At 34.9% G+C, this 13,347-nt stretch overlaps 1 protein-coding gene across 5 annotated transcripts in view; it reads right to left on the bottom strand.

Annotated features, from left to right (window-relative positions):
* Window positions 1-842: 842 nt before the first annotated feature.
* Window positions 843-13,347, bottom strand: part of Gpat4 (Glycerol-3-phosphate acyltransferase 4) — a 191,081-nt gene continuing 178,576 nt past the window's right edge. For all 5 annotated transcript variants that reach the window (XM_069817943.1, XM_069817939.1, XM_069817940.1 and 2 more), the window contains one exon: window positions 843-12,598. In XM_069817943.1, coding sequence (XP_069674044.1) covers window positions 12,511-12,598 — 88 coding nt within the window. In that variant the 3' untranslated portion in view covers window positions 843-12,510. The remainder of the gene's footprint in view (window positions 12,599-13,347) is intronic.

The following is a 13,347-nucleotide window of genomic DNA, read 5'->3' as shown; positions in this document are numbered from 1 at the left end:
CAGATGTTTATCACTCTAATGTTTACATGATCTTTTTCTTCTACTTGAATGCACTTGTTACAGTGTTTCTTCCAGTCCTCGAACACATGATGCAGGCCATTCTTTGTCAGATCCTTGGGCATCAACTAAGAGATTGGCTAGTTCTTCTATGCCCACTAGCAACGAATTAGACTTTTCCTGCCAGAAGCAGATATGTAAACGACAGTTTAAAAACTGACCCATGGTCAAATGTCTATAAAAATGCAGTATATGGCCGCTAGGATATTTGAAAATTTATACTTTCATCTATTATGCAGGAAATATTTCTCAAGTATATATCCAGAAAATGTCACAATTTGAAGTATTTACTACTAATATTAAGCCATTACACAAAATCCATACCTGTTGGGGTGTAGAGGAAGGGAGCATAATTCTTCTCAGGACAACTGAATACCTACAGGCAAAAAGGTTATAACACGCATTTTTTTGTAAAATTAATTTTTCCATTCAAAATGATTATGTGCGCCATGAAAACTTTATTGAGTTAATATTGGCAAACCTGATATCTTGCTAGCCACATTTCAGCTGTGAATGATTGTGCAGGAGCAGAAAGGTTGTAATCAGTCTGTAGCTAAAAGGCTGTAACTTACAATGTAAGCAACTATTACAACCTTTTGCACAGGAAAAGACATCGTTTTGTTCACTTTAGAAAATGAAGGCCTTTTTATGTTTTTTTTTTTTTTCCTTTTTTTTTTTTAACTCAACATATTGTTCTGTTATACATGTGCTATGAAATGCACAGTAAATTTAGGAAAGTTTTTCAAATAAAATTCTAGCAAGAATTCAATTTTTTTCTCTCTCTCTCTCTACTGTAAAATTTAGAATTTTCATGTTAAAATCATTTTGCTCAGATTCTGTGTTTCTTTATGACGTGTCTAACATCAACCCTGACTCCATTCTGAAGGTTTTCATGCTTTGCCCTACCATCACCTAGAGCAGACCCATGCATGCTTTGCCTGTACGAGTGTGCTCTTGCCCCACTGGCAAGATGAGTCTATAGTTCAGCTATCTGCATCAGTGGCATGCATTGTACATTTTTTTGATATGGAATGTTTTAAAGTTCAAGGAGTAATATGCTACATAAAATACAATATTCTCATTAACCTACAATTTTGATCAAATCAGTGACGCATTTTTAATGCTAAATTCTTAATAATTGTACTACTAGCAGTAACATGAGCTGCTGCCAGGAAGTCAAAAGGAGGATAGCAATGGCAAAGAAAGCTTTTAATAGAAAACGGAGCATCTTCTGTGGACCTATGGAAAAAGAACTAAGGAAGAGACTAGTGAAGTACTTTATGTGAAGTGTGGCATTGTATGGGGCAGAAACATGGACATTATGACGAAGTGAAGAGAAAGAACTAGAAGTATTTGAAATGTGGATATGGAGAAGGATGGAGCGTGTGAAATGGACAGACAGAATAAGAAATGAAGCTGTGTTGAAGAGTGGGTGAAGAAAGAATGATGCTGCAACTGATCAGGAAGAGGAAAAGAAATTGGTTCGATCACTGACTGAAAACAAACTGCCTACTGAAGGATGCACTGGAAGGAATGGTGAACGGGAGAAGAGTTCGGGGCAGAAGAAGATATCAGATGATAGACGACATTAAGAGATATGAATCATATGCAGAGACAAAGAGGAAGGCAGAAAATAGGAAAGATTGGAGAAAGCAGGGTTTGCAGTGAAAGACCTGCCCTTGGGCAGAACACTATGAATGAGAACATTTCAAGTATATATCTGCTCATACATTAACTTTCACATTTCTTTAGCAAAACATATTTCTGCATCTCACAGTCCTGTATGACATGGCAACAGACTGATACATTTTCATTATGTTAGGGAAAGATTCTGCTGCAGACATGATTAAGCATTCGTTAATGATATCTCCATCATCAATATTTTTAAGAGGCCTTGCTTAATGTAAACAAATGCAGTAACTAACCTGATAAGCTGGCTTGCTATATATCTGTTACACAGTGTCTCTCTAAAAGAAAAATGCATTTAAGATGCAATAGACATATTGAGGCATAATAACAATGGTTCCTGGGTAGGTCAGTTGGTAAGAGCTTTGGTGCATTCAGCCAAAGGTCCCGGGATCAATACCCGGGCCCCAGAACAATTTTTTCCTTCAAATTATTAAAGTCTGCTTCACAGGGAGCTTTACATGAAAGCTAGATTTGCATAATACATACATTACTGTAGGTACGTTAACAGAAAACCACAATTTCAAGTCACACAGAGTTTGTGTGCACTCAATGCGGGTTTCTCGCATCTTGTCAGCCCACTCGAATTAGGTGGACATAAAGGAAAGAACTGAGACGTTGTCGAGTAAAGTTCCTGGGCAGCTCTGTTGGTAAGAGCTTTGGTGCATTCAGCCAAAAGTCCTGGGATCGATACCCAGCCCCGGAATAATTTTTCCCTTCAAATTGTTCATTAACACGAAATGTTCACCAATCCACAATCTTGGGAAAGAACACACTCCAAATACAGTGGATATGGGTATTCATGTAGTTGGATACATACACTAGGAAGTAAAAAAGTATGCATTACCAAGAATATTACTCTCAAGACTCGAGTCTTGGTAACAGATCCAACAGTTAAGTTCCCCTTTCCTAACCTTCATTATTGAAATTGATATATAGTTCTGAAGCAAAAAAATATTTCATACCATGCTGACATGAACGTCTTAAATCATACTTATTTCACAGTAGTGTTTGCATCCAACTTCTGTCTCTAAAGAATATCATGTGAAATGCCACTAAATGATGATTAGATCCTAAAGCTAAGACCATGCCCAGGATTTGTAAAGGAGGCAGGGCTTGAAGAGGGGAGCGGGGATTTGAGAATGAAGTAGTTCTGATATTTTTGCTGTGCATGGAGAAGGAATCGTTCATGATATCAAGTGGTGTGTATATCTCTTTTATTGTATATCACACTAAAATATTTCACTTTCTAACACGTTAATTTCTTCCCAAATGGAGGGGGTAATCACCCAGCCCCTTCCCCCTTTTGCACAGCCATATCTGAAAGAACTTACTGGTATTCACACTTTTACATTAAAGTTCTGAAAACCCATAATTCAAGTTTGAACTGTTTCATACATTACAAAACAAGCTTCCCACCCTCAATGATGTCAATAAAAGATAATAAAATATCGTTTCCTTGACAAAGATAAAATATAAAAATAGTTGCCTTTGTTGTCGAGTAGTGATACTTTGTTCATCAAAATATGTCTAATTTTCCTCTCGTATTTAGATACTAAAATATTCGGAATGTTTTTTTTTTTTTATTTTTTTATATATATTCAATGCAGTGGCATTTGACTGGAGTCATTGGCTGTACAATGGCGATTAAAACCAAAATGAAAGATAAAAAACAAAATAAAGCGAACAATGTGCAAAGTGAAACTACGAAGGAGGGATGTCAGCACTGCTGCATTCTTTCTCTGGCCTCCCAGTATCTATCCACAAAGCTGACATATGAAAGCGCTCGACAAGTCTTAATGTGCCTTGAGTCCATGATATTCGGAATGTATGTAATTTGATTCTCTCCCTTTTAGCACATCTAATCAGAAGCATCAGCACAAATGCTGCTATTACTGTAGGCCGATCTATAATCTCTATACCCCTACAATCTGGGTTCCATGCAAACCAAACTTCACTTCTGAACTGCATGTAGGTATTGATACAGGTTGGAGGTCAAGCTGTGGGGATCCCCTGTTGCCTTTATTTCCTTCACATTTCATGAAATTTCTTTCACCCAAAATGTTTAGTCAAGAAACAAAGGGATTTTGTTTGCACTTTATTTCTTTTGTTTTGGAACAATTCGAACATTTTACGATATTCCCTTTCTAATACCTCACTCCATGTACTCTTGTTTGCTATGCTGGATTACAAAGTCCATTTCAAACAAATACCACAACATGTGATGTAATAAAGTAATATGCAAAATGTATGGTTTACCATAATCATATGTCGAATATGACTTGCGCATTAGATTTAATATTTCCAAGCACAAGTGCAGACAGCTTCAACTTCATTTAATTCCAAGTGACAATATGAAGGGTTTCAAATCAGACATGACTAATCCACATGAAATAGTTTAGGAGATATTCAAGGTTTAAATTCAACTGTGAACGGTTAAATCCACATGGTGTCAAACTTAACTGCACAATTCGTTCTATTACTAGTAAAACCAATTAAGTCCGCTTTTTGTGTAAAATAAGTTAAGTATAATCCCCAACTTGTCTTTCCGTGCTCTGTATTCCAGTAAAATCAAATAAGTCTGAAATGCTGTAGGTAACAAACCAATTACTTTATTTAAAGAGTTTATTATGATTTTTCGTGGATTAGTAAAGTTTCAATTGTTGTTTTTACAAAACTTGCATTACTGAACTTAACTGGTTTTACTAGCAATAGGACGAATTGAGCCTTCAGTAATGAAGAAAACAGCCATTCATGTTGACCACAAGGTAGATTACGATAAGGGTGATTAAGATAAGAAACTTCATTTTTATGTATTGTGGAATAGTCATGTCTGGTTCGAAACCCTTCATATGCAAATAACTAACCGCCTTTAATCTAAATTCCAGTTCCTCCCTTTCCTCTAAGAAAGTGGGACTAATGCAAAACTATTCGTACTTAAGAACAAAGAGTAACAATTTTTTCATTATATATTTACGCGTTTTAAAAGTGATTATGGTGTAAAAGTGACTTTTGTATATTGTTCTGGTTATCTTTTTCATCATCATCATCATTATTATTATTATTATTATTATTATTAATATTAATCATCATTATTATCATCAATGCTTTTCATCTGGAGAAAAAGGTGGTGGAACTCTGTGTAGAATATATTATAGCCGAAGGGAGATTATTACTTTCCAGCGCATGGGAATTTTGTCGTTTTTAATCTCCTTTCCATCCAACTTTAAGGTCTGGTTGCAGATATGCAATTCAAATCAGCCCCTGATCACAAATCAGTTGACATCTGATTTATTTGATTATTCATTGTGTTGCACGAATCTTCAATCAACTTGTCTCGATTTACTAAATCAAATCAGCCCCTGATCACAAATCAGTTCATATCTGATTTATTTGATTGTTCATTGCATTGCACGAATTTTCAATCAACTTGTCTCGATTTACTAATTGCTGATTTAAGAAATAAATGCATTTGGCAACCATGCCCAATTTGATATTCTTTAAGAGGAAAAAAAAAATGCATTTAGTGGCCGCTGGTCAAGAAAACATTGATATGCTGTTTTGTTGCTTTTCGTAGAAGTAAAACCAAATACCTTACTATAATAATACTGAACAGCTAGCAGTTCTGCGTGCGAATGGCACAGGTGCTGCTACCTAGATTGCAACGTGTGCTGAAACCCCAAAGCAAGCTGTAATCTACTACAATGTAGATTGTTACTGGGTAGTAAATAGTTTTATTAATTAGTGCTGTGTTCAAATGTTAGGGTGTATAATATGTGCTGTTTATAACTGTTACAATCACAGCATTACAAACTGTTTCAAATAGAATTTCTTAAGTGTCTCGTATATTATTCCATATTAGTACCTCACGCTTTTAAACAATAGTCCAATTCCCGCTATGTTAAGTATATTTATATTTGTGGACGTAATTCCACACCACTCTGCTAGATGCCAGGTCCGCAATATTTCGCACTCATGTCAATGCTGCTAGTATACAGCTGTCCAGTATTATTATAGTAAGGCATTTGGTAAAACAAGCAGATTTCCATCTATATAGACTACAGAATACAGTAAAAGAAATGAACCGAACTAAAAACGAGAGGGGCAAAATTTTTCTGATAATGATAGAGCCTTCTTATTAAACATCGTACAAGGCTTTATGACTAACAGAAAATAAGAACACGAATGGTATTTGAATGATGCAGAAAATAAAATATAATTTTCCGATCCCAGTCTTGGAAATCATGAAGTCTTTCACCATATGTCAGACATCACTTATGGATACTTAGCAAATATTTGTTTGAAAATTTATTCATCATGAGAATCTACTAGGTCATATTATAACAATGTAACTACCTATTTTTAACTATTTCTTATATAAATAACTATAACTGCACTAGAATCAACATACACTTGGTCAGTGATCAGTCAGTCACTACTCAGCAAAAATCTTTTCATCAAATCTGATGGAAGATTGATTTCCAATCAAATAGGTACTGACTGTTCTTTCTGCAACGAAAATAGAAGTGATAGTCAATCAAGTCCTCCTTGATCGTTTATCATATCCGATCGATGTTTCTGCAACCGGGCCTAAGACTTTCAAAATCTAAGTGGAGTTCAAATAAAAATATTCAAAAACATAATTATTAATACGTTTCTCAGTTCTAAGATAAAATATACAACAAAAAGGTGCCATAACATCATTCTGGCATATTCTGCCAGAAAAAAAGCACTGATTATTATTATTATTATTATTATTATTATTATTATTATTATTATTATTATTATTGATCTCGCAAGCACGGAATACCGACAGAAGGAATGCAAATGAAACACTGCGATAAGGAAGAGCAGGCAACAGGAAAGGTCACAAGATAACTTGAATGATATTCAAGAGTACAGTTGGAAAAGAAATGACATCGATAGAATCAGTCTTGCATTGTGATAGTTACATTACGGCTTTAGTTTGTTCCATTGCATGTGAATAGGTGTCTTGTATCGCACGGTATTATTATTTCATTCGTAAACATATGTTGCACATTTAATTAGCTTCGAATTTTTCTCTTGCTAAGTTCTTTATTTCCACAGCAGTCCTCATTGGTTCATTTTCTTGGAAGAGGCAGTACTTCCATCAGCCTGCACCTCTCCCCCCTCGGAGTGCCTTTACACACATCAAAACAGACAGCAATGCCACCACTGTTTTTCAATAATCGTTCCTTGCGCGATCTATATTATTATATCTACCCTCTCTCCCAATCAGAAGTTTCTAATCCACGTGCCATTGAATGACTTTGGCAGTTTGGGAAATTTTCATAGCTTTCTTAATTTTTGGTACCACAGAATCAACAAAGATTGATCAGTAGAGATATATGCTGTGGAAAGTAGGAGTTATAGGCAGATGATGTAATTTTAATTAACTATCTTTTAATTACTTCAAGAACTCTTTCTGGAAAGTGCTGTATTCATTAATTTACATAATCAAACAAATCTTCAACCATTTCAAACAGAGGCCCCCATATCAGTCAATAATTCATCCACACAACACATACTTTACAAAAAAAATACAACAATAATAAATCCTCATCTTACCAGAACTAGTAGGTAAGGAAATAAATAAAGATTCATTACACCTACACACACACACACACATACTCAAAAAAATTATAACAACAATAGGAAATCTGCTGCTGCAGAAATCCTGTTTTGTAAATTCATGTGAATCGTTTTTTATGCTTTATCCTACAGTTCTTTTTTTGTAATTATTATCACAGAGCATTGACATCATTTCTTACAAAATAACACACTCGACTCAAGCACACTGACACTTTTAACACTTAGTGATGTTCTAAATGTGCGCTAAAATGATTGGAATGTTTACGTCACTGTTCTCAATCCTATAACGTCATGGATTCGATGTTTTCTGTTGCCCCCAATTTAAAAAAAATAATAATAATAAAATAAAAAAAGAAGCAGCAAAATTTTCAAGCCTGACCAGAAAACAAGTAATGTTTTAATTGAAGATGCTCATCTGTTATCTTTGGTATCTTCTCATTGACTTTACTACATTGTACATCCTAAGGACTCTTCTGGAGAGAGCAAAATCGAACTAAACGCCCGTTTAAAGCTCTATGAATGGGAGTCAGGTTTCCATGGTATTTATTCAGACACTGGGCATCAGGGATGGGAGAACTCTAAGTTGTCAGCCATTGCTACTTATGAGATTATTTTTCTTCTTGTAGCCCAATGACAAGCAAAGAGTATTATTCAATAAAGTGTCAAATAGAGGAGAAACAACGTATAAAACTGAAAATACATTTTAAAAATATTGTATGTGGATTGCCCAGAAATTAATGCCTCACATATTTTTTATCGGCCAAAATAATACGTTAAGAACACGACATTTGTTGGTACTAGTTATTTAAGCAAAGTTTCAACGTGTTCTGAGAGATAGCAAAGTTGCTGCAACAACGCAAAATGGAATCAATCAGTGAGACTTGTCACAAACAACGTGCTCTAATAGAATTTCTTGATTCAGAACAAGAAACTGTGGTTAATATCCACAATAGTTTGTGTGAAGTCTATGGAAGGTTTGCAATTAACAGAACACAGTCGGCTGCTGTGCAACAACAGTGAAGGCTTCAGGAAGAGGAATAATAAAGCTCAATGATCTGTTGCGGTCTGGAAGACCAGCTACGGTTGTTAGCCCTGATATGTTTTAGCATGTTGATGCTATCATTTGGATTGACACATTACAAGTCTACAACTGGGACTCAAGCTTTCAGTCAGCAGAGGAAGTGTGGAGGTTTCTTATCATACTCTCGGATATTCAAAGGTGTGTGTGAGATTAGTCCAGCTAACTCTCACAGTCGAACACAAATCTCAGAAAAAAAAGACATTTCTTCTGAGTTGTTGGCAAGTTTTGAACCTGAAGAGGAGGCCTTTTTGTCACGAACCATAACAGGTGATGAAACTTGAGTCCATCATTTTGAGCCAAAAACGAAAAGACAATCCATGAAATAGCATCATCCTCAGACTGGTACAGACAAGGTAACATGCATGCTCTTCTTTCTCGGTGGCATAAGGCCACAGAAGTTGATGGGGATTACGTGAAAAAATAGGGTGCGTAGAAAAAGTAGCCCTTTATAATTATCATTTTTCTGAAATAAATATGTACTGAGGAAAAAATGTGCGGCACTACCTTCTGGGCAGAGTAATAACATATTTCCTCCAGTTGGATGGAAAGTATAATGGAAGCACCAACAGCCATTATTTTAATATGATGTTAAAGACGATGTATAAATATGATGTAGTAATACAGGCACATTCTACCAAACACATCTTGTAGCAGACTTGTCAATGAAGCAAGTAAAAATGTGTTTATAACTATTATCAACATTCAATATTTATTACAAGTTTTTAAAAAGTTTCCAAACAAAAATTATGAATGAATTCAAAGAGTGTTAGCATCCAGTACACAACCAAAGTTTTGTAAAATCGTTTGAAAATTGCATCTATTTCATCAAAACATCAGTTTAATCAAGCACAGTCCGACATCCAAATGAATGAATACGTGCAGGAAAATGCTATTTGCTGGTACTTGCTCTATTAATAAAACTATGAAATAAGTATATTGGCAAATTATGCTACATTATACAAGCAGTCTGAAATCTGCATCTAGATCTTGTGCAAGTGCATTAGTTTGCGAATTGAGAGGCATAAATTAAATCACAGGTGCAGATATATTCTTTAAACCTTTTTTTTTTTTAATATATATAGATTTTCAACAATGTATCAGGTGATGTATCATTCAGTGTGTTAGAAGTAAAAAATCTAGACTACAGCCAACGATAAAAGATTACGAGGGGTGCTGTAGACATGTTATAAATTATTTAAATAAACACTTTCTAAAAAAAGGCTGGTTCGATGTAGAGTTTTGCAGACCAGTTCATCACAACAGATTCAACAAAATCTGATTCATCCATACATAGAGAGACTAGATACAAAGACTGGCTCAGATAGCAACATAAGGCAATTTTATTCTTGCAGTTCCATTATAGCTTCGAGGTCAATTTACAATTTACTAACAATTCACATTAGAATATTACACCATGCCTCTAAAAAAATGTTAAAATTTATATGGGTAGCGATTCAATTTATGTTTATGTAATCATGCATAGGACCTTGAGAGCAACATGTTTACATTTTTTTTTTTTTTTAAATCAGACAAGTCATGGTATTTCCATGGTTACAATGAATTTGTTTCCATCTCTATTGTAAAAATGACTACAAGATTGAGGGCAGAGCAAACACGACAGACTGCAGCATGGATGGTGGTGTTTCAGTCCCCTACAATGGTTCACAAAAAATATGAAGCCTACTTCAACAGTGATTCACCATCTAGATTAACTATTTACCGCATTTTTGGCAAGTTCGTTGCAAGCTCAGTTGCTGAGTGAACAGCGGTCGACCACATATAGGCCGATCCCTTGGAAACATAGTTGCTGTACAAGAGGCTTTCTAACACAGTCCAAAAAAATCAACAAGACAATACAGTGCTAAATCTGGTCTGTAAATTATACAGGTCGATCTCTTGAAGACAAGGTTGCACAAAGACGGATTGGTAAAAGAGGACCAAAACAATGGCCAGCATGTTAACCGGATCTTAACTCACTGCGATTTTTGGCTGTGGGGTATCCTAAGAGACCATGTATATGCAACCAAGCTATGTAATGTTGACAATTTAAGAGAGAATAACGGATGTAATTGCAGAAATTCCACAAGAAATGCACATCCAAGCTCTGTATTCCACATGAAAAAGGTTCATTACATGTGCTGAACATGAAGGAAACTAGTGGAGAAATTTTGAAGTTAGTGTACATAATTAATTGTAACTGTAAGTGTAAACATTTTTTACAGACATGCTGTATATTAATTAATTCATATGTGATGCTTCTGATGACGAAGATAATGGTAGTAGTAATAATAATAATAATAATAATAATAATAATAATAATAATAATAATAATAATAATAATAATAATGTGGTGATGACGATGTTGCTCATTACTAAGCTTCGAGACTTTGGACCCAATAGAGCAGTTCAGTGGGAAATCCACATAACGGCACTGTGTATAGTGGTAAAGCATACGGTGGGTAAGGGTACTGTAGAATGAATACCAACAAATACGTAAAGGAAAACGCTCTGGATTTGAAGATTCTGACGAATAATTTGGTTTTCATACAAACCTATTTTCAAACCGTGTCTGAAACTATTACACGATTAGAAAAGTCAGAGCAAGAGATGCTGGAAGCCCTCAAATTAATTGAGGAACTGAAAGAGAGAATTAATGAGACACCAAGCACACCGGTTATTCAACGTGTAAAATAGAAGTGCAAATCAATTTTATGTAAAAATAACGGATATGGAACATTGTGTGATATAAACAGCAAATTAGTGGACATAGAGTCACCCAAGAATAAAGGACTGTCTCTTAGAGATTGCAATGATATTAGGTTTTTTCGTTTTGCTCCTATCACATCATGCAACGAAGAGCACAGCTTTTACAGTACAAACTGTATTTGGCAGATAACCGAAAAAGATTTATGTTTGAGAGACTGAAAATGTATCTTGTAGTACATTGCAATTCGGTACTGTAACTCCACTTCCTAAAAACGACCAACAAGATAAATGAAGAAATTAAAATTGCTACATGTTTATTTCCACCATTAACACTGTGTATAATTAAACAAAAATGCTTATAAAAGGCAGGACAATAAATGCTTTTGACATTCTTTTGACACTGTCATTGTGTAATGTATATTTACTTTCAGAATGTACATATGTGTGTGTTTCCCCATACTACCGTACTCTACTCTAAATAGCAACATTGTTACCTCAACACATCTCTACCTTTCACTACCTGCAGTGAGTCAACAACCTATAGTACATGCACAGTAAACTTATTGTATTGGGTCCCAAGTCTCGAAGCCTGCTCATTACAATGTTTCAGTTTGCAAACAGTGATACGAGGAAAGCACAGACAAAAATTTCAAACAAGATTACAGAAGCACTCAGCACCAAGTTGTCTAATGTGTTTAGCATGGATAATATGGTACATTATTAAAAATGTCCTATGAAAGGCAGGCAGTTATGATTACACATCAGCATAGCAGCCAATGTTTGAGTTACAGTCCTTTTGCATTCATTCTTTCAGATGTCAGATTGTTCCTTAAGACGTATCTTTAAAGACTACTCAATTGTAAATGTTATCACTTCAAGACAAATATAATCACTTGTTATGGTGGTTATGTATTACATGCTTTCACAGCATTTCCAATATGGCACTCTTAATTAACTTTTCTTTTCTGGCCTGCAGAGAAAAAAGTTCTCCCACCCCTACTGTAGATACTACAGAAATAGTCGTGTTTTCCACAACTCTTAAATTCGTTTTAAACACACTTGTTCAGTGTTTTTGTTAAAACACTCACACACTCGCTCTCTCACTCTCTCCCTTGTGCTAAAGAACAGCAACAAAAAAAAATAATATTAACAAACCTCAATACAAAATATATGTATATGTATATGTATGTATATACCCTTTCTGGAACATTCAGACCTTCGTGATGTGAAGTCCATGAGTCTACACTAGCTTTCTTCTCCTGAAAAATACTTATTGTATGAAAGGGGAAGAAAACTCTTGTGTCTGGGTCACTTCTGTTTCCTCCCCCTCAAGTCTTGCATCTTCTTTGTCTCTTCAAATCCTGGGTTCATTCCAACTTGAGTCGTTTGCTGAATTCTTCTTGTTGTTTTTCTTTCCACTCTGGTTTCGCCTTCATCCTCTTCAACTGACCATCCCTGTGAGCAATAATGACATTGTTTAATTCACCCCAAATTTCAGCACAAAGATGATAAATTCTGCTGTTACTGGTTATACAGGGTATTTCCGGGCTGGTGTTACAAACTTTCAGGGATGATGGGCACATATATCAATTTCAGATAAAGAACCCTGGTCCGAAAATGACTGAGTCGAAAGTTATAAGCAAAAATAGGTGTGTGGAAATGAAATTGTAATTTCGCACCACGTGCCCTCCTTCCCCTTTGGAACAGTCATGGAAAGATGGTATGGGCCGGCTGTCTCCTACATGGATACTTAACCCAATACAATCTGTGAGCTTGTCTACTGTTCCCATTGGCCTATCCTCATACTCGTCTTCTTTCACTGTGGCTGTTCCTCGACTTTGGAATTCCCTACCGTAATGTAAGAAACTGTCAGATATCAAACCAATTTAAGAATAGACTGAGGAAATATTTTTTAAACAATTCTCGTTGATAATAATGGTTATTTCAAGTTTCTAAATGATTAATGGTTATATATATCACAGGATAAATATTTAAATTATCTCATAATTATTATTATTATTATTATTATTATTATTATTATTATTTTTATTATTATGATCATTATTATTATTATTATCATCATCGTTATCATTATTATCATTATAATTATCATTATTATTAATATTATTATTATTATTATTATTATTATTATTATTATTATTATTATTATTACCATCGACATTAGTATTACTCGACCGAGGCCA

Source organism: Periplaneta americana, chromosome 2 (genome assembly GCF_040183065.1).
Source record: "Periplaneta americana isolate PAMFEO1 chromosome 2, P.americana_PAMFEO1_priV1, whole genome shotgun sequence".
Taxonomy (NCBI): domain Eukaryota; kingdom Metazoa; phylum Arthropoda; class Insecta; order Blattodea; family Blattidae; genus Periplaneta; species Periplaneta americana.
The sequence above is the reverse complement of the archived record's forward strand: the minus strand, read 5'-3'. Positions and strand labels throughout refer to the sequence as shown.